At 30.9% G+C, this 27,087-nt stretch overlaps 2 protein-coding genes across 3 annotated transcripts in view; one reads left to right on the forward strand and one right to left on the reverse strand.

The window, feature by feature from the left end:
* LOC106118973 (uncharacterized) overlaps positions 1 to 27,087 on the reverse strand; it is a 50,775-nt gene that overhangs the window by 4,653 nt on the left and 19,035 nt on the right. The gene's annotated exons all lie outside the window — the stretch shown is intronic.
* The window catches only part of Y-e (yellow-e), a 32,503-nt gene continuing 10,445 nt past the window's right edge, over positions 5,030 to 27,087 (forward strand). Inside the window, exons 1-3 of one of the 2 annotated variants that reach the window (XM_013313766.1) lie at positions 5,030 to 5,156; positions 17,373 to 17,644; positions 20,796 to 20,993. In XM_013313766.1, coding sequence (XP_013169220.1) covers positions 17,375 to 17,644; positions 20,796 to 20,993 — 468 coding nt within the window. In that variant the 5' untranslated portion in view covers positions 5,030 to 5,156; positions 17,373 to 17,374. 2 annotated transcript variants of the gene reach the window in all.

Here is a 27,087-nt window from a genome sequence, read left to right on the forward strand (position 1 = left end):
TATCTTAAAGCTTAAATGGCTTTATCCGACCAGTTGTTGTTTAAGGAAATACAAAAACCTAATTTGCTTGACTTACATACTACATTAACCACCTCTCGCGATGCCAAAAATAGCCAAGTATGCAACGATTAAGACCATTTTAATTTACAGAAAGGTTACTGGTATACTTATAAAGTTTACGAAATAAAATAATTCATTTTATACCCTATTAAAATTAAAATATTTTTTGTGTTTTAATGTACATTAATATTTAATATACAAAAACATTGTTACATACTTTTTAGAGGGAAGTCAAAATGTTTTTACACATGCATTTAAATGCAGCACACGATTAGTTAATTCAGTAAATTATGGACCAATTGACATTCGCAACTTATTGGTTGCCCAAGACGAAGGTTAGCCTTTGTTTCTAAAACTAGTCCTATTAAATTCGCATCGACTCGCCTCTAACCCACATTCAAGAAATTATATACATACTGTATATTGTATTGTTATAGGACGTAAGCTGTAGTTTACTTTGTTTTCATTAGATTTAGTGTTTGACTGGAATAGCACTTCTGAAAAGAGAATGATCATTCTAAAAACTCTTTAAAATCTCTCTCTCTTTGTAAATGACTCATTTCCAATGTAATAATCTAAGAACTGCACAGTTAAAGTGTTATAATGTTGCCTACACACGTATGTATTCCGTCTGTTCAGTTTACACTGAACACTTGGAATGTTTAGTTTAAAATTGAACGTATCTAGCCAGCTTAATATCATGCAATACCGTCGATATTTGGATGGAATGCAAAACTTGCATTTAAATACGTGTATAATTTCCGATTATGTCATTCAGACTGGATTATTAAAATCTAAATTTAATAAATTATAAGAGAGTTTGATTGACATGTTAAATATAGATTAAAAAATAATAACCTTCATGTTATTAGAACGCCTTTAATATTTGCATTGAGAACTAGTTTTATTTTTAATATTTGACCTGGATAGACTGAGTTAATCATTTAGTATTTATACTTATATCTAAAATACCTTTCACCTGCAATGTTTGTTAATTAAACAATTTAAAAAGATTTGTTACAGTTTCAAGCGTTGGCGTCGGTTGCATGAATATTAATGATTTTTCGTATAATGAGTTATAAATGCAATTATCTTTGCATTTAACACAAACATACTCACTTATTAAATAGTTCAATGAAAATATAATATATAAAATTATGAATATTCTAACAACAAAAATATTTTGTTTCTTATCTATTTCTCCTTATCCCTGCCTATTATAAACATAATTGCGTTTTTTTTATATTAAACATTTATAGTTTTAATAATATTTTTTATACTATTCAGATATTTAAACTGAATTGTAACTGATATTTTCGTCGGCCGCGAGCCGTAGGAAATAAATTCAGGGTCACATTAACCATTAAATGGCAATTTTAATTTGAAAGAAAAGGCATATTGTGTTACAGTCAAGACTGGTAGGCGATTGTCGATTCTCATGTACATACTTTATTATTTTTGGTACAATATATACCTTCTTTGATTTTCCTACGTAATCATGTTGACAATTATAAGGGTTAGAGGTGCATGATATCTTACCAAATGGTCAAGATGACAATCAACTGCGTTTTGTATCGCGTCGCAGTTAGCTAGCGCGTGGTCTGTGATACTGGGAAACGCGTCAAGTTCCACCCCGTGACGCCCGTTGATAATCTGCCATACTGTTGCTAGCACACCTCGCTTTAGTCTAGAAAAGAAAATAGAGAAGTAGATTGTAATATTATTTGCTTACTTATGGTTTCCTATTGGACCTTCGAACCCTTATAGGATATCGTTAGAGTCAAAAGGGTTATGTAAGTATCTCTCGAAGATATTATAAAAGTATTTTTGTTTCCTTCCTTTCCTTTATTTTGTTAGTTCATAAAGCCCTTTGTACTCTCACATTATTAATTTCACCATTTAGGCAATTGCACGAACTGACCTTGTAGGTACCAATAAATTTAAACTTTTAAACCTTGACTCCGACAAAAGAAACATTTTGCAAATGTACAACTGATACAATGACAAGTGTCAAATAAATTACTTCCAACACATAAAACAATAATTAAAAATGTAAAAGTAATAATTTCTTATAAAAAATAACAACTAATATAAAATAACCTCAAATAATATTGGACTTTTCTTCAAGCCGTTTGACTAGCAGGAATCAATTTCTAAAAACTATCTTAAAATTAAACAAATAAATTTCACGGTTTTCAGTGACAATATTGCAAAATTTGAACTGTTAGCAGAGAAGATATACATGTACCTTACCTTGGAGTGATTACATAAATATTATCGTTGAAAGAAACTGCTTTAATAGCGATTACATTATCTTTTATGTATTTACCGCCGTGAGCCCAGAAGTCTACACCATGTTCACATTCACAATGTAAGGGACCACCGCTCCACGCTACATTCTTAGGATGTCCTCTAACTTTACATACACAATATATAATTAATATGAAAAAAATGTCATTTTTATAAAAAAGCATTTTAAATGTTCTTCACACTTTTGTCTTTCGCTTGTAATTAATTGAATTGTCCCCATCGATATGAATCATATTGTCAAAATTGCAAATGAAGGCATACTGAGAAATATGAAATGCTTACATTTTTAATGATTTAGTAATCGTGAATTTCTACTGTCTCTGTTTTTCTTAGAGAGAACGAGGGAGATGGTAATATTACTGCTTATGGGCTTTAAACAAAGTGCGTTCATTAATCTTAAAGGCCGATAAAGCATCTGCGGTGGTTCCTCTGCTCTTTTGGATGTTTATAACTGAGGTTTAAAAACTGTAACAAAAACTTATGTCCAAACGCTTTTCTTATTGTCGTTACAGTATCTACTTCTTAGTCTATAACAACATTGATTTTTGCCATATGAATAACACCTAACGTGTAAATATAAGTGGAAGGAATTAATAGATTTTTGTCGACGTTTTTGGGGTTTTGTGAAATGACACTCACAGCAAAGTAGCAACAACAGATTCTGTTACCAACATTTAGCTGTCTAGTTTCTAATTTCAAATCGCAAATCATGTATAGTTTTAATTAATTAATTTTCTTTACCCGTTTTAAAAACGTGAAGTTAGGTAACGAATACATATATAGCTCAGGTGAAATGGTAACAAATCAATGAGATGATAATTCCGTTCCGGGCTAGTTGGTGCGCAATGCGAGACTTCCTACCCGCTGGGCTCGGCTCCAGTTTCCTGCCAGTCTCACAATCTATAACACAGTATAATGCTAATCAATAAAAAGACACAATCGACTGTGCCCTGGGAACCGCATTCTATTTGCTTTGTGGTATTTAGTTCGCGACTCTACACACACTATTAAGTAGACCTAACGCATGTTTATGATTCGGTTGAAATACGCGGTGAGCTATTTTTTTTTAATTTAATGTCATATGCGTTTATTCATATTGCAATTTTGATTCAACAAATTTTAATCAACTATAAATTATGTTACAAAAAAAAATCGTTCGATTACTCTTTCCTGGGTGTTTTGAACGTTACTGGAAATGGGTGTAAAGTCAATGCAGTGACACAAAGAAAGGGAATAAAAATTACTTCATTGTAAATTATATGGCAGCAGCTATATTGTAACTCTAATAAATTAAAAAGAAAGGCGGAAAATGATTAACGAAAACTAGATTTTGGATAGCAGTTTTTTTTGCAAAAATATTTGAGATTATCCTTCTTTATAAATTCTTAATGACAAACCACAATTTTAATACAATTTACATAAAAATCGATAACATATATTAAACGGAAACCATACTGTTTTGTCTTTACAAAGTAGTCTATATGAGTCTTATTATAAATTTTATTGACAATTCATGTCAATACTAAAACCGCAAATTACCGTCTCCATTACCGTAGCGGCCGCTTAATGGGTCTAAAAATAACTGCTATCAGATTCGGCAATAGGATCAGCTAGGGTGACCATGTGTTTTGAAATTTTATTAGTTCCAGCGCGCACTAATAATTTTCGTTCCGAAATGTAGTTAGCATCGAGCCGATGTAAAAATCCTGCGAAGAATTAGTGTACACTAGGCTTAAAATATAAGACGAAGACAATAGAATGTTAGCCTTATAAATAGAAAACTGACTAATGGATATTTATAACAAAAACTCCAATAACGTAATTATTACGATTGTTATGCACAATTCAAGTAGCTTAAGCTTAGTCAGGAATGGCTATTAATTTATGAAAAATAAATTAAATAAAGTTTTTTTTTGCAGTATGGCCGCACGCGTAGTTTACCTGCGTAATTTAAATACATAAAATATATTTATTTTAAGTTAATACTCACTGAAGTTGTTCATATTTTAAAAAAAATATTTGAACGAAAGTATCTAATAAAGTAGTTAGTATCCAACTAAACGAAAAATAAATATGTACTATATTTAAGTCAAAAAATCGACCAATTTATTGAGCTAATAATACATTCTTCAAGGTTATTTATTGACTTGTTTTAATTTAATGTGTCGAAAAACCTTAAAATAGAAATAAGTGTGTTTCCATGTATGCACATATACGTAAAGAGCGGAAATGAAAAGGTTAATTATAACTAGCTTTTGCCAGCACCTTCGTTACTGTAGAAGTATCGACTAATGTTACTCTCGCATACATTAGCTACTTTCTATTAAAAATCCCATCCAAATTAGACCAGCCGTTTCGGAGATTAATCGGAACAACCCGAACTTGCACAGATAATTTTATTTTTATATTTTTAAGTAACATAAATACGTCATTTGCATGATATTTGAAAATTTTATTACAATATTACATACAGACAATCCAATTATGTAAACTTTATAGATAGCTACGAGGTCGTTATTCGGGTGTTTGTCGAGACCATGAGACGTCAACTGCGATAAGCGTTTGTTTGTATGGCGCTTGCATGTGCATGGTGCAGGGTTGCTGCCACGCCTTTAGGATGGACCACTTTTACTTTCGAGCTGGTCGTGTGGAGAGGGGGCGGGTAAATTTGGCGCGCTCAGCCGCATGTTATTTCAGTAGTGATTGCGGGCGCCAGACGTTCGCGCCTTCTTGTGTTTGTTCGTACACGTGACCCCACACGCCGACGGACATTCGATAATTTACAGGTAAATATTAAACTCACATTGATAAAAATTTGATTGTTAACAAAAACTTTTTTTGTGTGAATGTGCCTTTATAATTTCTAAAATCCGTGATCTGGGATTGTCTTAATAATACATGTCATTATTTTTTTAAATTAAGCTTATTACGTATGATTATTTTTCCTTTAATGGATGTTGTTCTTGAGATAATCGAAATAAATATCATATTGAAAAATTTTAACCCAATCTTAAAAGTGAAGGAGATTGTATTACATATTTATATATCTTAAAGTATACTATTAAGCAACTTACACTGTATAAATAACTGTATCAATATCACCACCATAATGTTTTAATGCAAAGAGGTCATACGACAGTAAAAGCTGCGTTAAGCTTTTCGAGGATAATCAAGTCCAAATACTAACTAGCTTATAATAGCGGCCTATAGTATATAATGTATTTTAAATTACTCTCGATAATATATACCAAGACTAAAAAGTGCAGAAATATTTTGCTTTAAATTTGAATTATTTGGGCTTTTAAATTTATCCAGAGTTCTGTAATAATATAATAAAAAAGTACAGTTACATACATACATACAGTTCTTAATGTAGACATTTCATACTAATGCACCATAAGGGATGTGTTTAGGGTCTAATTACAACTCAGAGTGACAGTTAAATTTAGAATCAATACGACTTCCGATAGGGATATGGTTTAGCGGACCTGACTCACAAACATGATTTGAAAGTCCGCGTTCTTGCTGTACTGAGTCTAACGCTCGTCAACTTGTCAAGTTATTTCCCAACTTGAACATTATGACCTTTAACTAGCATAGATATTGTTTATCTTAGACAACATCCGGTCTTATTCACGACATGGAAATACATATAAAGGACTTTACTTAGGACTATACTTAGGTTTCGACAAGGTTGAAATCGACTGTTTTGGCTTAGAAGCCGAACCAAAACTTAACTTGGTTAGTCTAAGTAACCATTTTTATCTTTGCTAGGCTCTTCGGGCCGTCAGCGTGAAGTCAAATTGATGATAACCGTTCATAATAGGTGGTCTATTTTTAATCCTCACCATGTCTCGTAAACCATTGGTTTTCTCTCGATGCAAGTGTGTCTTTGTTTTTTAAACGGCTTTAATAAAGTTAGTATTCAACAATTTCACCGTATTTCCACTGCCAAAACACCCGCACATAACTATTGTCGTCCCTTTCTTTCTATTTGGAACATTAAGATAACAACAATACGGGTGTTTCAGAAAAGGAAGCTCACTATGAGCGTTGCAAATGACGACACTAGTCCATAGAAAAGTAAAATCCCTGAAAAATCCAACTGTCAAATCAAAGATATTATTCGCCATCGAATAATGCGGCATAAACAATAGTTCATTGTCTAATAATTTGCCAGTAATGTATTTACAAACATGAAGGAACAATGGGCGGGTAACAAGGGGAGGAAGTTGTTCTAAAGCTATGAACACATCGCGGTTTATAATAGTTATTACACTATACAGTGTCTAGGATTATAAATAAATCGCACACTTCGATAATAAGCAATGTCGTATCAATTACATAATCGTCTACATGCCTTCGAGGAAATACAAATAGATAGCTCAAATAAATAAAAGATGTGGTTATTTATTGTTTTTTTTTCTTGGAAGTCTAGTCTTTGGTATTACTTTTCTCCTCGATACAAAAAGACCTCTTTAAGATACGTGATATAGGTATCCAAGTTTAAACTACAGAGTACAGTGTGAATTTGATACATCATATTTAAATGTATGAATGCTTAAAAGTAAAAGTATTAAGTTTTATTTCCGCGGTTAGATAAGATAATTAATTAGGCGTAAGGTATTTAATTTTGCTTACATTATACCTATCAAATATATGTAATTAAACGGGTTAAAATAATAACACCATTAAAATAGTTAAAATTAAGTTGTGGGTCAAATATAAAAAATACTCAAGTATACCACCAATCATAAAAAAAAATGTAAACTATGTGGAAACTCACTGGAGTATTCAGTTCCCATAATTTTAAAATAATACGCGGTTACATTTAACAATTAAGTAAATTTTGATAATGCTTTTCACCCAGAAAAATAATAGCAATGAGTACCAATGCTTGATTCTATCGTAATTTACTACGCATCGGTGTAATTTGTAATTATCATAGTTAGTTAATAAATATTCCTAACATAAAATGTAAATTGTAAAATTACCCTTCCTGTTTAACTCGAAGTAATAAGGAACCTTAGAGGCCCGATATATCAGATACGGTATTAAGCTTATAAACGCCCCTAGTCATTTGTTAATGTCCGGGATTCTGGGTAAATTGTAAATTAATAACCTTTCATTACTTGTCTGCTTATGTCGATCAATACTCGACAGTTAGTAATGCTTGTTTCACACTGGGGTAAACCAGAAAGACAATCCAGTAGGATAGTGCAATATGGCTACTTTTTAAATTCTTAAGCCGATACATAACTTCACTTTAGATGTAAACTAACGGTTAGTTAACGTAACATCCGATGTCGCTTATCGAAAATTTAAAAATGTTCGAAATTGATAACAAATTCATTTCATTATTACGTGCTCATTACGTATAAATTTTGTCATTACTTTCGATTCCGCGTCCGCAAAGTTACAGCCAGTGTGCGTCTGCTCTACGTCTTTTCTGCCCTTGTGTGAAATTGACAAGTAAAAACGAATGACCGGAGGCCGGCTCAATTGAACGCATACGATTTGTAAACAGATTAAATCATTGTGTTGATCGAAATTTGTGTTACGAGCTGTATCACCTAGATTGTTACAAAACAATGTTTGTTCAGTTTATAATAACAGATAATTAGATGAACGTTTAAATAAGATGATTTATCGTATAGCTATTATGTTATATGTCAAATCTAAATTGCACTTTTAATTAATGACAAATTATTCTCTACAGTTAAACTAAGTTAAATAATTTTTAAATTCCAATGTACATTTTTTGTTTTTAAAACAAACATACAACCCACAGATTGTAAGAAACCAGATATAAAAATAATATTTCACTGTAAATATTACAGTTTGGGAGCAATAGTTTTTGTACGTAATTAAATTCATTACTTATCTATCAGTTTAATTATTTTTTTAGTAGTAAATCATATTACCGTCAGGTAGACGGTAATAATTAGATTCTGTAACGTAGAAAAGTGAAAATGGATGACAGAAACAGAAATTGATAATAAAGATTTTTCTCATATTTCTTAGAAACTTACGAGTTGTCTAAGTAACAACGCAACTTAACAATGTAAGTTTACATACTTTGTCATGATTGATCGAATAATAAAAAGAAAATTTTCTCACAATTGCTGGGAAAACGACTAATGGTTAAAGTGTCGACATCATAGTTGTATATTCATATCAGGCTATTTCTTGTCGATAAAAGTTGTCCCTAATAATAATTTTACAAGACTTCGAACACTAATTTTCTTTACGCTTTTTTATATCAGCAAAACTATAGGTAGTTGATGATTGCTCTTAGAGTGACAAATTATAGTTAAGTTTATTAAAAATAAACAAACTTAATACGTAGCCTATGTGGTTTTCAGACTATGTTCTCCTTCTGTGCCATATTTCATCGAGATCCGTTGAACTGTTCTGGAGATATCTTCATTAGAAGATGTTTATTAAAACATCCATCTAAACTTTCGCATTTATAATATTAGTTACATACCAAATAAAACACTATTCTTCCTATTTTAAACTAAGCTCTAACACTATTTTACTAAATAAATATAGCGGTGGGGTACATTTACGACATATTACCAAAGGCAACAAAAAAGAAAATCGGTCGAGGACTTATCAAAGCTATGTGACTACATAACTACCACAGTATTTCACACTACGCTAAAGTTCCTATAACAATTTAATCACACTTTTATCAAAAAAAATAAGATGGTATCCATCCTTAAATTTAAAAAAAACCGTTACGTTTTTGTTTTTTTTACAGTACTTTGTTTAATATCGTCATCGCTCTCATTCTGAAACAACGAATATGTTTCGGTACTGGAATTTCTGTATTAGAGTTTTAAACGATAAGTTCACGGACCTTTTCGGTTTTTGGACGCTTCACAAAAAAGGTTTAGCGAGAATTGAATCCAATTTGCTTTGTCATTTACTTTATTTTAGATGTATTTAGCCGTCGATAAACTTGGCTGTCTATACTAAATTTGATTGTTTATTTACATTGAACAGACTTCAAAAATGTGGGGAAGCTACACTAAATACCGGTGAAATATTTATTACTATAATAGATTTTTTAACCCGCGCGGACGAAGTCGGTAGCAACTGCTTGTTTAAGATAAAAAATTAGGCGTTCCTTTATCACCTTTATGATCATTCATCAATGAGTTGTGTATTCACAAAATCCTATACTATTATCTCGAAGAAAAGACCTTGACACGTGCTGGAATTTGATTTACACGTCAAACTTTTCTATTGAAGGCACATTGTTATTTAAAGTTATTGTTAAAACGGCTCGTGTAACATTGGTGTAAACTAAATGAATGTCACGGGGTTAGTGTCAGAGCAGTGAAAGTGTTGTCGAGTTTCTCTGCAGCGGACAGCGGACAGCGGCAGTGCGTGTGTTTCGGTCTCATTGTCGATGTGTTTCACGTTTTACACGTTTACTTAAAAACCAGATTCACTTTCGATCTCAACGTTTCTGTCCAGGAAAATATCTAAAACTTGTTACGTGTAAGCGAATGACGATACAAATGCAAATTAAGTTTGTTGTTCATTGTATAAGACATTTAGCGCTATTTATCTTTTTTTTTTAAATAAATGTCTAAAAAACTTTTCAACTTATCATCTTTATTTAAATAAATTTAGAACGAATACCATGTTTTTATCGGAATAGATTTATAATTTAATTAAATTATTTAATCGAGTGAAAAATACGCGATTAAAAATTTAAGCAAAAGTAATTAAACAAAAGTAACTGACTAATAAACTTTGATATTTCACCCAAGGCTAAATTTTAATAGTTCCTGAAGACTGATTTATAATTAAATTTACCTTTAGCAAGGTTTTTATTAATATAGTTATTATTTAAAACAGTTTCACTCACATATTAGTTTGTACTGAATTACTATAAAACGGACTGTTTTTACCAGTAAGAATAAAAATATGCTTATTTAACTTTCCAAATTTACAAATTTGGAAGAAACTCCACAAAGGCCATTTATAAATAAAATAATATTTATAAATAACCTTTTTATACTTAACCTCAAAAATAATATTATTTAAATTTTTTCCTGTTTTGTAAACGAGCCAAAAAGTATAAGTACTAATATAGAAAGCTTTAGAGAAATGAATGCCTATAAATAATTACAATTGTATGCGCATGATTATGTTCTTTGTTGGCAATATGCAGTATCCAACAATGGCCTGTATTCTTTAATTTAAACGTTCTATTACTACACACTTTTAATAAATGAAATAATACACTTCAAGTTGTTTATTTAAAGCCAATAAGGCTACTTTGTTTAAACGTTGGAAAAACGTTTCTTTTAATAAGTTGTGATGATAAAATATATCTTATATACGAGTATATAAAAGAAAGTCGTGTTAGTTACACTATTTATAACTCAAGAAATGCTTTAACCGATATAGCTGAAAATTGGTGAGGAGGTAGCTTAGAGCGTTTTTTTTCGAATTTATGCCTTAAAGAGCTGCTTTTTATTTATCTTACTAATGTGGATGGATGGATGGGCTACACTACGTTTTTATATATATCCACGCGGACGGAGTCGCGGGCGACAACAATATCATAATTCACGTAGGTTGAAGGATTAAAAGTATTCTAACTCACTTGTCACAGTTAGTTATTACGTAATTTTTTTAAAAGGTATGTCAAATGACAATCGATACACCATAAATACTTCAATATATCATTGTTGTGGTAAGTACCATAGAGATAAGATCATAAGTCACAATATTATGTTAATTTATAGTTGTAGTAACATAATGTGAGTATTTTAACATACGTGTTGTTAACACACCTACTGGTATATCTCTTGTTATGATTGATTTACTGTTCTTTGTAGAACTCATTTATAATGATTTAGTAAATAGAGTGTTAGAAGTAAGTTTTGTATGAGATCTTATAACTTTTGAGTCTACAATGGTATATTATTTATGAAACAGACACACATGACAGAAGTAAATAATATAGCTATGATATAAATTTAATCCCTACTTTCAGTATGAATGGGACATTGTAACAAAGATACTATTTCTCCATTTCGTAAGCTCGTACAAGAAATATTTCGAGTAATTTCAAAGCTTCCAAGTAATTTCTTAATCACGCAAGTAAGAAAGACGTCGTTTGAGACAGTTAAACTTGCTTTGAAATTAAAAAATAAAAGCCTAATTTGGTTGATTAGTATTTCCAAGTTATTTATGTTGTTATTTTGTCTTCTAATGCTGTTAATAAAAAAAACATGACTTTGATTAAGTTTCATTGTTTTGTTTAGCATGTATTTTGATTGCTACTAAACAATGAATTATATATGTAAGAGAAGGTTAATTGTAACCGGTTAATAGAATTGTTGACCATTAGACCTTGCGCGCTTTTGTCTTTCACGCTCCGTGACTTTTGTCAGGATAATAGAGCGTGTTATTTTGAAAGTGAACCTGTGCTAAACTATGTTATTAATTTACTGAAGCATACTAAAAATACATCGTACAGTTTTGGTAATCGCATATATTTTACGCATTTATTTAATTGCCAAGGATTTCTTTTTGGTACAGTGTAGAGACAGCATGTTATATATTTCTCATAAAATCTTTTCAATCGAGCACACAAAGTATCTATACCTAAATACTTTTTTATTGAAGTAGCCTTGTATTGCTTAAGTTATAAAATAAGTTCTGACACCAAGCTTGTAAGTTTTAAAATTACGTAATTATGCTTTAAAATAGGTAAGAAAATAATTTCTAGAACGTATTAAGATTTATGATTTCAACATGTTTACTCTGTTATGAAAAGCTTATACTTCTAAATGTCCTGATTAGAAACTGATCGATGATAATGTGATAATAATATACTCTATGTTGTGACCCATAACAACTTTAACGAGTTTAATTATGTCTATGAAATTATGTTAAACAATATTTATAAATACAGATTATTAAACGATCGCTATCTAAAATAATAATATGGATATTATAGTTGTATTTTAGTAACTGCTGTTTGGTAGTTTATACCAATTATACAAGATTTCTTGCGTCACCTTTCGTAATATATTTTCACGTAAACAAATTAAATTATAACAAAATTAAAGCTATCATTACGTAGTATATGGATGTTTACTTTCAAAATTTAATTAGTGTCATTCTTATGTTTGTACGAAAAGGAGGAAGTATTTTTCGTAATATACAAAAATTTCATTTGTTATAAATATTTTGTATTAGTATTAGTATTAGTGAAAACTCTTACTAATATTATAAATGATGGGATCGATGGATGGATGAATGTTTGATAAAAGGTATTTCCTGAGCGACTTCATGGATTTCCTTGAAATTTAGCATAGATGTAGAACGTAGTCTGGAAGAACACATAGGCTACTAATTAAGTCTTTTTCCATTTCCGTGTACGTAGTCGCGGACGAATAGTGAAAAAAATGTTACACTTTTTAAATTACGTTTAAAATTGCACGATACGAAAGTTCTTCTGAAAATAAAAATAAATCTTTTATAAGCTTTATATAAAACCTTGAACTTTGTAGCAACAATCATATCATTATAACATTGAGAGTAATCTCATAATATTATTTTTATCTTTTCATCAAAAAATTAGACAATGGCAATAGATAATTTACCAAATATAAGGCGCCATTTTGAAATAATGCCAAAGTTACAGACCAAATTTTAAGAGTAAACACGATTGAATATACATAACAAATATGTACTATCTTACTATATGAAATTGCTTAACATCTGACAATTATAAAACAAATTTCTTTACAGTACCCATTATAGAAATAGCCAGAATATTATTAATTAAATGGCTCGATCAATCTATGTTACTGTTACGTATGTTTCTAAATCATTTAATTTGTTTTCGTTTTAATTGTACTAAAACAAACCAGTATATGATTGTAGATTGATTTTAATTACACGTTATAAACACGAAAGTGTTAAGTAATGTAAATATATGACTTTGCGTGTTACCGTTAATGTGCGGATGTTCGCATTATCAATTTATACACTGAACCCAACAATTGAATTAATAAGGATAATTGGCAAATAAATCCTATAATAAAAATTAGTTTGTTATTTCCCGACTGATAGGATGTAATGATGCGTTTTGAGAATGCAATTTGCATGGGAGAACATAGGAACAAAGTATGCATATTAAGAGAAGACGAAACCGACTAGATTGCATGTTTGTGATCATGTCATTTATGAATCTGGAAGAGACAGGAAGCGCTTAGAACTACATCAAATGGAAATCTATAATCAACACTAAAAGTAGTAAATCTATGTTTAAGGGCATGCGTTGTGTTGTTGATAAAGGTAAAAAGATAAGATGAGTAAGGCTTTCTTGGCTTCTTTTTTAATATATCAAGTAACAATGAAGTATTAAAGATATAATATCCGCAACTGGGTATTCTTGTATGATATAGAAATCGTGGTTAATGTTTACATAACATGTTCTACACGTGCAAGTGCAAAGCTGGGCTTTAATCAAAATATACGATGTACAGGTTCCAAATACAAATTATAGCGATTGTCTTTTATACATTGGCACTATAATTAGTTGGCGAGCTAGACTTTTCTAATATAAGGTGGCAAACGAGCATGTGGTCGCCTGAAATCGCTAAAATAGCGAAGAGATCGCTGCCCATAGATATCGGCAATTGCAGAAGCGTTGGCTTACTGTTAGAAAGAACATTTTCCACTTCCTCTTCCCAATTTACATATACAGTGCAACCTCAATATAACGAATCGGAGGGGAACAAGTAAATATTCGTTATATCGAGTAATACGTTAAACTGAGGTTCGTTATGTTAAGGTTAGGATGGTCTAAAATTCGTTATAAAGAGGTAAAAAAATAGTTTTATTCACCTCAACATTACCTACGCATCTTGTTATAGCGAACAACTTCTACTAATAAATGATAACTCTTTTTTATCAAATTACTGTATGTGTTTTCTATTTAAAAACAATTAGGCAAGTAACAAAATTTTTTTGTAGGTACATATCTTTGTGGGTGCAAACATTATGTAGTTAATTTCAAAGATTCGTACAACAAAACTCACGAATTAAGGGTAAAGAATCAAAAATGTGGTTATACATATGTAGTAGCTTAATCTCAATTTTGTTCATTTTGATTAGGAAAAAAGTCATAAATAGTTGTCTGTTTACCACCGGTAAGAGTTATTACATCCAAAGCGCAATCCAATTTCGTGATGGATTTGACTATATCGTCACTCAAACCTCCCTTTTTGAGAAACACCGATTTTATTATATTTAAAGCATTGTAAGCATCTTTTATTGTGAAGTTATGCTCATCAATTTCGCCCCCTTCTTCCTCGTCTTCATCCACTTCTGCATTAGTAACCGGCAACACAGATGTGACGATGTCAGCATCAGTTAGTTCTCCACAAACGGCTAAATCATTATCAAAGGTCTTCGAACTCAGTCTCTTGAAGGTGCGATTCTTCTTGAACTCTTTGCCAGGTCCTAGCAAGTTCTGCGAGTGATAAATCGTCCTCCTCATCTTTGCATGTTACTTTAAACCCACTCTTCTTGAAGCAGTTTGCAATGGTCTTCGAAACATGTCGCAACATGAATCACATATTATGAGATTAAAAGTCATACATTAGTGACATTGCAACTTTATATAGAGGTTTTGGGTTGACAAAATTCGTTAAATAGAGGTATTTATACTTTTTCTCGATGGTTGAAAATTCGTTATAAAGAGGTTGTTCGCAAAAAATGTTCGCAATGTAGAGGTATATTTTATATTGACTCTTATGGACAATTCAAGGGGATTACGAAAAATTTGTTAAATCGAGGAAGTCGTTATATCGAGGTACGTTATATTGAGGTTGCACTGTATAATATATTTTTTTGTGCTTAATATCCATAAATAACTTTTTTTTATTATTATTATTTACTAAAAAAAAGTATACTGGAAGTGTAACATTTAACGTCTAATCTTATTTTTACTTATTTATTAATATTTATATTTCAACTTTTAAAACTTCTATCTCCTTACTTGCAAACTTAATTTCTATTTGTTATTTTATTGTAAATTGTAAGCAGATCTGAATAAAAGGCTATTTTATTTTATTTTTATTATCCATAAATAACAACCGCACAGTTTTTCGGATTCGCACAGTTTTTATTTAACCTTCTATTAAATTTGCACATTCTAATATAAGTAAAAAAGCTATTATAATACAACAAATTGATTATATACGGTTATTTAAGTACGTGTGTTATTTCACTTCCCATAATCAGTGATTGCGCTGCGCTGTCCTTGTGTAGTCGTGCCCACATTCCGTATAGCCTATAGTCAGTTGTCTATCTGTTACTATGACTTAGATTAAATATTAAACTTAAATAATAACAATTATTGTATATGCAATAAACAACCGTTTAATGAGCATTGTAATTTTTTTTTATTTATTCTTGACTTACGTCACAATCCTGTAGTTAAGAAAATTATAACAATCACTTCAACATGCAGAATAACAAACTTAAAGGGTTTATAAAATACCTATTAAGAACAAAGCAAAGAGGAAGAAGTAAAAGATGTGAGAACTTACCAACAAAAACACTGTCTTTTAAAGCTTTTAGGGTGATGGATGTACTAAAGAGCGTAAGAAAACACTTTACCGACACTATAATAGGAAGGTATTCTGACGTGACGTCATTAATCTACTGATGTCAATTTATTTGTCACTTGTTTAGAAACAGAAACGTAACAGACAAAATTATAATTTGGCATAATTTGACAATTTATTTAAAGTAAGCAATAATATTTTATTACAAAGACAGGACAATACAAAGTATTATTATTATGAAATCAAATTTCAAACGATATGGTAAGGAAATTTATATCAGCGTGATGTCGGATAAAGTAGACATATCTGTCAACCGCAGGTGACATTTGAATTACATTTGTACCGTTTGCAGAAACATTTTATATTAACCTGTACAGAAATTAAACTGATCATAAAATAAATAAGTTAAAGAAATAATCTTTGATGTGATATTGTTTTGATATTGATAAACAATATTTACATTAAACATTTTTAATCGGAAAATATTTATATCAATCCCGTACATGGAACAATTTCTTTCATACAATAACAACAAACTTGATTTCAATGAAGTCACAGCAGCGTGTTTGATTGTACAGTGTACAAAAAAGAATTGTTGAGAAATAATCTGACAAGACAAACCGTTAAACTGTGTTGCTCGTTGTAGAAACAAGGGGACACGCGGAGAGATGAGACGTGAGCGGGCGGTAAAATTTTTATCATTATTTAATAAAATTGAAAATAATATTGACGATGAAAACGCATAATTAGCAGGATTAGTATTATTAAATATTTTACAATTACGTAAATAATTTTAACGTTGAAAAAATAATAATTGAATAAAATTTAAGTATTATTTCTTTGCTTGTTTTTAATAACCGTAACTAAAACAAAATATTGTAATTACATATGTGATTTTTTTATTGCGGCAATCGATATAATAAAAAAAACAACACTTAGAGACAAAATAATTATTATACTTTATTAAGATTTTTTTTGTATTTCATGTTTGAGATTAAAAAATAATGTCTTGCATTCTGTCCTTGACTTGTAAAGTAACCTTGGTCGTGATAACTGTAAGAGGTCATTGTCACATCATTTTTTTGTGTATCGCGATGGAGACAAAAGTTAAATTGCACTTAAAAGTCACGCTAAATTTTATTTAAATTAATCTAGACCTTGGAAAAAAGGACTAGTTTCCGTTTTTAAAAAAAAAAGGGTAATTGAAAGGTATGGATAATAGCAAGGTTATAATAATTACTTTTAAAGAAGGTAAGCAATCGCTTTTCTTTTATCATTTATAGATTTAAATCTAGATTTTCTTAATTGTTTTGAACTATGAGTGTACATTTTATGCTAAATGTATGCTAACATCAATTAAAAATATGTTTCTTGCACAGATACAAGTCATGGCGTCGAGAATATTGTTGCTAAGCGTGTGGGTGGCAGCTGCGAGCGGTTCACTGGAAGTGGTCAACCAATGGAATCACCTCCAGTTCGACTTCCCACCGGACCCCGTGCTGCTGGAGAAATTCCAGCCTGAGAACACAGTCCCGACAGGCCTGGAAATCGGCTGGGACCGGCTCTATATTGGAATACCGAGGCTACGGGCTGGCGTGCCGGCTACTCTAGCCTGGGTGCCACGTAGCCTACCGCCAGGTGTTAGTCCCGTTTTACAGGTATTTAAAAATTTGTTTCTCATTTCAAATTACAGAATAGTCCATTTAATCGCAAACATCTGCTAGTGTAAAATAAACATTCTTAATTAAATCGATCGTACATGTTTTGATGTCTGTAGGGACCACACACGTCGATTTTATTTATTTAAATAACAACCGAATGAAATATAAACGTATATTCTTTCAAATATATAAGAAGGCTATAAAACAGAATTAAGCTAACGTATTATGTCTCAATATGTACTATAAATGCAAATAAAATGTTTATTACTGACTGTAATAAAACAATTAAACTTAGAAAATACTGTAACTTAATTAAATATTGCATTTTTATTAAATTAACATGCACAAGGATGTTGCCGAAATTTTTGCGGAATACTGTCGAAATTAACGTACGTTAACAGATTAATGATAAAATCCTAGTGAATAATAAAGATATAGATCTAACTGTACAGGCAAACAACGATAAGTCTATCCTAGTCGTATTACAAAACAACATTTCCATTTCGACTCCTTGCTAGAATAATTAAATTTTAAATTACTCTTTTCCACCCGAAAATAGATATTGATTATTTTAAAGCTTTAGATCGCTAATATTCATATTCTATGACTTTGAATTTATTAACGTGTTACGAAAATATAATTATTTTAATTTGCAGTAATAGAAAGTTTAGATTTCGTGCGAATTAATGCGATAAAATAATAAATTATAAAATGTATATATGGTTATTTAGTTATCTAGTCGGTAACACCGAAGTGGATTGGTGAAAGTGTCAAACAAATCCGTTACACAATTTGTATATTTATTCAGTCCATTAGATAATCTAACTGCGCATCGTATCTATACATATTAATAAAATTGGAGTGTCTGTGTGTAACATCGAAAAAAAATGTCATATTTCTTACACATAATGCATTTGCGTTGCTGATAATGAATGCCAATTTTTGAACTGTTTGCCTGTATGTATGCCTTAGTAACTAATCAAATAAACAAGTATTTATACAATTACAGTTGGGAAAATTTGTCATATTTTCTATACCACAAGCTATCTCTGTCCGTGAATAAAAATATTAAGATTGGTTCGGTTCAACTTATGCAAAACTTTGTCGTGTCGCCAGTCTTGTATAGAAGAAAGCTAGAAAATTATTAAATAAAATTTATTTTATTATTTTTTGTGCTCCATATTGTGCACATTGGTAATAGAATTGTTTGAACAGTCACGAGTAATTGTGAAGGACGGCTACGATATACGAACTAAGGGCTGCACCACACAACCTTAAACATAAAAGCGCTTTTAGCGCAGTGAATGAAAACTGTGCGATAACGTAACGAAAATGTAGTCTTATGTGAGAATGTACATATGTAAGCCCATCTGTTAAACGATTTAACGGAACGAAAAAGTCCTTTTAAGTTAGTAGTTAGCTTAGGTTGCGCTTCGCTTCCTTGGCAATATGCTATGCTTTTGTACTGCGTTACAAACCTAAGAACAGCTGGCCTTGACGAGACGTACTCTTAGGCCGTTGACAGAAAAAACGTGCGTCCATATCGTGTAATCGGTACAAGATATTGTCACTTGGGTGTTACTTACGCACTTTATTTCACAACACTCACTTGATTTTAGCAAAGTATCATTTACTGTAAGCGTAAATATTACTTCAGTGTGCCACCTAGAATATTTTTTTAAAACAATTACTAATATTTTTTGTACCCATTTCTTTGAACCTAATAGCCCATGATGAAATATTGTTTACAATAATAGTTGCATGGCAGTTTCAAACTTAAGACCTCATGTTAGGTAATACATATTCTTAACCACTAGACTACATGCTACAAAATGAAAAACTTGAATTTTCAACGTCACGCGCGTGATGAAGAGTTTATTTTTTTCAATCGTATTAAAATAAAATATATGATGTTATGAAATTTAAAGCCAAATGGCGGTTTTGAGGCATTTAAACAGTAGTTGTTTGAAAACTGGTTGCGGTTATTCATGGAACTAGTTTAAAGTAAAGGGTTTGTTCTAATTCGTGTTCAAGACCACCGTGTTGTTTGCCAGTTAGAACGTAGTTTGTCAATTTTAAAATAAACCATTAATAATGATTCACTTTGAAGCACATATTTCCACACAGATCATCAAATTCATAATATACTTCATTACACTCGTAAAAATAATAGTATATAAAGAAAAAGATAATTAGCAATTACTGAGGTAATCAATAATTAAAAAGCTATTGTTACTGGGAAAGCTAATATTTGTAATGTATTATATTAAATACCTAATAACCTCATTCTCAGAGAAAAAACTAAACCGTTCTTACGTTATACGTTTCACGACGGATATGTTTCATTTAAAAACAAGCTTATAATTTTTTCATAATAATAAGTTTGTCATTAATATCATCGAGTTATAACAGACCCTTACTATTCAGTGTCCAAGCTTGCCTCAAAAATAATTCCTTTCGTCCCTGATTCATTAAAAAAGGAAATTTTATTCATAAGGGATAATCAGATACTCGTATTTGTGTTCTGCAAACCAAAGTAAGGTTTCAAGTTGATAAACGAATACTAAGTTTACCTGAATTCACAAGGCTTATAAATAAATAATTTAAATTCCTCCCATTGAGCCCTTTGTCTTCGCGACAGATTGACGGATTCGACAAAAGACATCGCTTGAATAAGTAAATAAAAAAGCTACAGGAATTTTAAAGTAGCCATCGAAAAGGAGAACAGATTAAGATAGAATAGATTTATATTCCAACAATGCGCATACCTACACAACCGATTTACAAATGGATGTGCAAGAAATAAATCAGAAATAAATATGTTTTAAGGAAAAGGTGTTTTACAAATTTTTTCAAATGTTTTCGTCTTTGTGTCTTTTACAAAACATGTTATTGTTGATCTTTAACGGGTCAAAGTTTAAGCGTAAAGTATGATACCATTCGATTCATTTCTTTTTTCGGAATACCTTAATAGATCGCTGCGTTTAAGCTTGGCTTATCCGTATTTCCTCCATAATACCTTTAAAGATGCCAAAATCGTCCAATATTCTCAGAAAAATACAGATTGATTGCTTCAATTGTAAATTAATATTGAAAAACTAGTAGTAACTTAATTTTCGTAGTTGTAACATGTCTTATATTTTGTCAGGCGTATCCGGACTGGTCATGGCACACTGCTGGTCGTGGTGACATCAACTGTACTGGCCTGGTGTCCGTGTACCGCACGCGCGCCGACCGCTGCAACCGCCTCTGGGTTCTTGACTCCGGCGTATTCACCAGTCTTGATGATTTCCGTCGTGTCTGCCCGCCTAAGATACTCATTTTCGATATGGCTACTGATCGTCTGGTAAGTTTATCATTACTTCCTTGTGTTGTTTACTGTATTATCTTGTTTTCTTCTTTATTTTTATTATATGCCATTTATTCAGTAATTTCTTTGCTATCGTAAGTGTGTAAGCTAGCTCTTTATGTTTAATTATATTAATATCGCTACGATTTAATGGTGGATAACTTTGCGAATTTGTGACGAACAATGAAATATTGTTTTTATAAATTAAACAATATCCAATAGTTACATATGATTAAATACCAGGTCCAATGGTTGAATTAATAAGAAGTTATTATATAAATGTTTTAAATTTTAAAATTAAATTTATCTGTCCACTCGAATCTTTCCGACGTTGTGCAGACGACGGGAATTATATTACGAAGGTAATATAATAACGTTATAAGGTTAATATCATCTTCACTTGCAAAACATGTTTGCGAATATTACAGTTTGTAGGTTAATTGCAAAACATGAGGTTAATTAACTTCAAGTTGTTTCAGGTTTAATATTATTTCAAGTTGTTACACTTAAATTGAAAGACAATATTGAACTAAAATTCATTGGTAAATTAGTTTTTACCGACGATTGCGTACGCGAGGAATTAAAAAAAAACTTGGTAGTAAGCAAGCCTATCCATTATTCCTTACCAAAATCTATGTCTATGCAAAATTTCATCCAGATGTAAACTCTTTTTTGAGTCACCTATAAAGAATAATCCATCCATACATCAATCTAAACTTTCGCATTTTATTATTAAGTAAGAAGTAAGATGGAAATTTTGTAAAAACGTTTTTATTATTTATGACCACAATATCGAGTGAAGATTTTTTAGGTTATCTCAAAGTCAAGTTAAAATATGCGAATGTCTGAACAAGATTAAATTATACTAAAGTGAGACAGATTTATAAGCTTACATTGTTTTCTTAATGCACGTAGCCGCGGGCGATTTGTTGAGGTCTATGTCGGTCATGGAAATAAACGGCAAGTTTTATTTGATTATACATTTATCATTTACATGTTCATTGAAATGTCAACGTGCAAATTTTTCGTACAGATCGAAGAAATTTCATTGAGAAATGAAATGGTCAACATTTTTTAAATAAATATTTAAAGTATTTTTTGCATTTTTTTTTAAAGTTATGTAAGTTCTTGGACTCAAGGAAAGAATTTAATTATTATTTAACAATAAATTACAAAATATTTTTCGAATGTATAACTAACCGCGTATTATTAGTCGGTAGTTTTTTTTTTAATTTCAGTTCAAGTTCAAATTCAGGGTCACCGCCTAGATTTGATCTAGCTTCCGTGACAATTGTACATTAAATTCCTTTCATCGAATTAAAATACAATTAAAAATTTTATGACCTTGTAACTTAGATTTAGATTATTAGATAAGCTTTTAGGTGTAGAATATATTTATAACTTATTCGTAACACTTGATTAGCCTTGTAGTAAGGTGAAAGTTGATCGTTTCATTGCATTGTTATTAAACATATTTTTATCTTTGTTTTTCAAAAATATAATGAAAGGGATGGCAATATAATCCGGTATAATGTTTCCATAGTTGGATCTCTAAGGCAGACAAATCAATTTGAAATTTAAGAACAAATGATAAAGTAACATTTGATGATAATGATAATTGGATATTAATATTATAATTGTGTCTATATATAAAAATCAATTTCTGTTCGTTAGTCTCTCTAAAAGTCGAGAACGACTGAACGGATTTATCTTATCTTGGTCTTGAAATGTTCGTGGAGGTCTAGGACAGGTTTAAAAGGTGAGAAAATTCTGATTAATTGCCGGGATCTAATAAAGTTTTTTTTTTCATTCCACGCGGACGGATTCGCGGGCGACAGCTAGTCTCATATAAAATAAGTCTTTTGTAAGACTTTTAGTAGCCGAACTCAATTATCACGGTACTCTTTACTGATTGATAGTTATTACTATTAATTTGAAGGTTAGACGTATAAATTGTTTACTTGTAACGAGATCAAGTGCAATATACTTCGTACGGCAATTTAAATCTGTCATTTAAATTGGTATAATCGACTTAATACATCGCTAATATTCCGTTTTAAATCAGACATGAGAATTTTTTAGGGTTCCGTACCTCGAAAGGGAAAAATTGAAACCCTTATAGGATCACTTAGTTGTCCGTTCGTCTGTCAGTCAAGAACCTTTTTCTCAGGCACGCGTGAAGGTATCAAGCAGGAATTTATTTAATATTCTTTCTGTAATGAAGCGTTGAAAGGGTGATTGAAAGGAAAGACCGCGGTAAATTGAAGTCTGTGGTTTCTGCCTACCCCTCTAGATAACAGGCGTGACATATGTTGTTTTCTTTCCTTAATTTGAATTATATGAAGAACGAATGTTATCGAAAGCGATTTTATTTCGTAGTAAGACTAAGAAGGTATCGTAGTTTTTGAAATATTAATGTTATATATAAAATTCTCGTATCACAATTTTCGTTCCCATACTCCTCCGAAACGGCTTGACCGATTCTCATAAAATTTTGTGAGCATATTGAGTAGGTCTGAGAATCGGCTACTATCTATTTTATAATCCCGCGCGGACGAAGTCGCGGGCGACAGCTAGTTTAATAAATAATTTCTGGGTGTTTTGTTGTTGTTGTTGGACAATGTTGAATTTGTAAACATGTTGTTTTTTACATAATAATATCATAATACATAATAATATAACGTAATTAAGTTTATAATAAGCTTTACACAACTAAAGTTCAAGTAAAGTATTCTTTATAACAAGTAATGAGGGGAAGGATTACCAAAAACATAATATACCAATTTATATTGAAATACATTTTTATATATTTCGTAATACTGTAGTAGTTATAGGTGACGGGGAATATTGGAATTCAGGTCAATTTTATTACGTCTAGTTAACTTTATGTACAAGTTCATGTAAAAAAAAGTTTTACGAAATTGACAACACGACTTAAAGACATACCATTGATCAATTTATTACAAACATTTGTTACTTAGGGCGTTGCTTTAACTCGCTGTAAACGGTTGCGTTAGACGTTATTATTGATTCGATTACTGATAACTCGATACATAATCGTTAACTTCAGCTGTCACTTTGCTTTATTGCTTGTAGCTATACATGACATTTTTCGTTAGCTATTTTAAATTATATTGGTTTTACACTTCATTTATTTATTATCTTACTAATATTATAAATGCGAGTGGTTAGATGGATGGAGGAATGTTTGTTTGAAGGTATCTCCAGCTGTATGGATCGCGCTGAAATTTGGCATAGATGTAGAACACAGTCTGGAAGAACCCATAGACTACTAAGTTTTTTTTCATTCCGCACCGCCGGAGTCGAGGGCGACAGTTAAATTATATTAGAAAAAAGCTCGTTTTACTAAGCTTTCTTTTATTATATGTTAGATATATAATCTCCGTAACTTAATACTTAATTAGAAAATGTGCAAACAAAGTCAGATAAGTAAACCAGTCCTTGCTTTCAAGTAATCAAGCTATAAAAGCTTTTTAAATAAATGAGAAAAAAATAAATATTATATACAAATATAATAAATATTATTTTTTTCACATTCTAGTCATTACTTGGCGCCACTCAATCTTGTCCCCTTGGGCCGGCGATAAAATGCCAATTACTTTTTTGAGAATAAACAATTCGAAAAACAGAAGGTTATCATTGTGTCAGAGGTCGGCTTATATCTGTGAGAATTGGGCTCTACATTAAATTAAGCGAGAAAAATGTGGTTCCACAATCAAAACCGCTCTCACCTTAGTTATTTTATCTATAATCTGCATATACAAATAATAATAGTCATTGTTTTTAATTTTATCATCGTATGTAAGCCAGTGTGTAATACACAATTAAAACAAAAATCTATAATAACCAAAGAGTTTTTATTTTATTTACATAGGTAGATTATTTTATTGGTAATGCAACGTAACTCGGATCCAGCTTTTAAATGTTTAAAAGTATGTATTTATTGGTGTTGACATCTTGCTTGTTTATTTAATAAGTGAAAGGAGGACCTGGTGCATGTTGTGATTAACGTCCATAGCATTGGATTTATCAAAGCAGTCAGGTTAACTATCAAAAACAATATTCTTTTTTTGAATCTTTTTTTTTTGGGGATTTTTGTTCTTATCGGACATGCCAACAAAAAAAAATTCTACGCAATAGGATTGTATGAATTTTGAATGTGAAACGTTAAGCCACAGTTGATTTCGTAAAGCGAATTTTATAATTAAAAATAAGAATAAAGAATAAGAATAAATTTATTTCACAAAAACACGTTAGAAATTTAACTATATTTTTTTAGTTTAATGAATTGTTTAAACATATTTGAAATTTTACTAGTGATATTAAAATTGTTATTCTTACAGACGTTCTACCAGGACCTGTACTTTATTTAGAATTACTTTCAATTGTCTTACATACGTATTTCTGCACAATGTATGTCCATATACAGATAATGAAAAAGATAATTGCTAAGTCTAACGATTACATTTGTAATTGACTTTTAAGGCAATAAAGCGCTTTTAATCATAACAATATAGGAAATATGCAATCAAACACTCGTTACTCACGAGCCAAAAATATTATGTATGTACTGCAAAGTATATTTCTACTCTGTAGGCATTGGTTCTTAAATACATGACGCTTATGTACAAATCAGTTATTCAAAGGAAATTAGCAAGACTTTAAAAGATTTAAATTTCTAGGATAACGAGTTTTCAAAGCAAAATCTAAATGATTTCTTACAAAAAAGTAAATAAACATGACATGTGGTAATACGTTTTTTATAACACTTCAATACTGAACGTATAAAGCAATAAATACTGGCATATTCGGTAACAATGAGTCCGTTGGATTTCAATACAAGTATGGACTGCTTACGCAACATATGAACAGGATTTCTTAAGTGTAGCAACCCTATACTCCCTGTTGGGCTTCGGAAGTTGGACAAGAAATTTAAATAACAGGTATCAGATTATAGGAGTCTAAATATTATGTATTTTTTTTTCTCATCAAGATCGTTCGATGCCAGACATAATTTGAAGGCTTACGTTAAGCTTTTTTTTTAATAGAGAAATAGTTGTAAATATTATTGTTGTGTATTTTTTTTTTGTTGCAAATAATTTAATAATCTCTGCTAAAAGAAACACTACAATTAGTTTTCAACCTTAAGTGAGCCATAATGATAACTAATACAAATGTTGCTCTACATTACGATTTCCGAGAAATCATAAAAGCGGATCTTGATTAATATCCAGATCCGCTTTTTTGATTTCTTGGAACGTTCACGTAATCGTAAACTGACATAATTACCATTCGTGCTTGAAATAGTGACCATTCATATAGAATTTCTCATAATCAAAAGCTTTCCGTAGTAATTCGATTAAGTCATAAATAGTAAATAAAGATTATTCGAATTTTGTTTCTCATTTTTTATTACCTCTAGTTGGTAAATTGGAATGTGAATAAAACAGTTAGTCCCGGTATTACAATTACGGATAAGGAAAGACATTGGAATTCTTGCTTTTTGCGTTTGCGCGCGACTTTTTAACCTGTTTCCGAGAGCTGTAAAAACCGAAGAAAGCTTTAATCTGTAATTATAAGGCTGTTGTAAAGTTATTTAACGGACAAGTTATACAACTAAACACTTTAACTGTCGTATTTTATATCGGTGGAATGCAAGTCTATCCAAGGCCGGTAGAGGTCACCAACAAGAATATGTAAGATACATATTTCAATTCCGGTGAATTGACATAATTTACTGGGTTAAAGTAAATAAGTTGAGGGGCAAGAGGTAACAAAATATCAATTATTATATATAATGTAATTGTTACGTCATAGCAAGAATATAACATAACAATAAAATGACATAAGTAGGATATCAATAAAAGAGAAGTAACATAATTGAGTCGCACATGACACGTGCCACATATGTGCGTTGGTAAGAACAAAGTTAATTAACATTTAATTATGTATTATTAAATAACATTGTATGCGGATGTAAGTGTATTGATTCGTATCGCTTATAACTTCTATGGCAACTAAAACGGCCGAGGTCATTATAACATTGGAAAGGGTGCGGTACGCTTTTGCA

Source organism: Papilio xuthus, unplaced genomic scaffold, assembly GCF_000836235.2.
Source record: "Papilio xuthus unplaced genomic scaffold, Pxut_1.1 DF827542.1, whole genome shotgun sequence".
NCBI classification, from domain to species: Eukaryota; Metazoa; Arthropoda; class Insecta; order Lepidoptera; family Papilionidae; genus Papilio; species Papilio xuthus.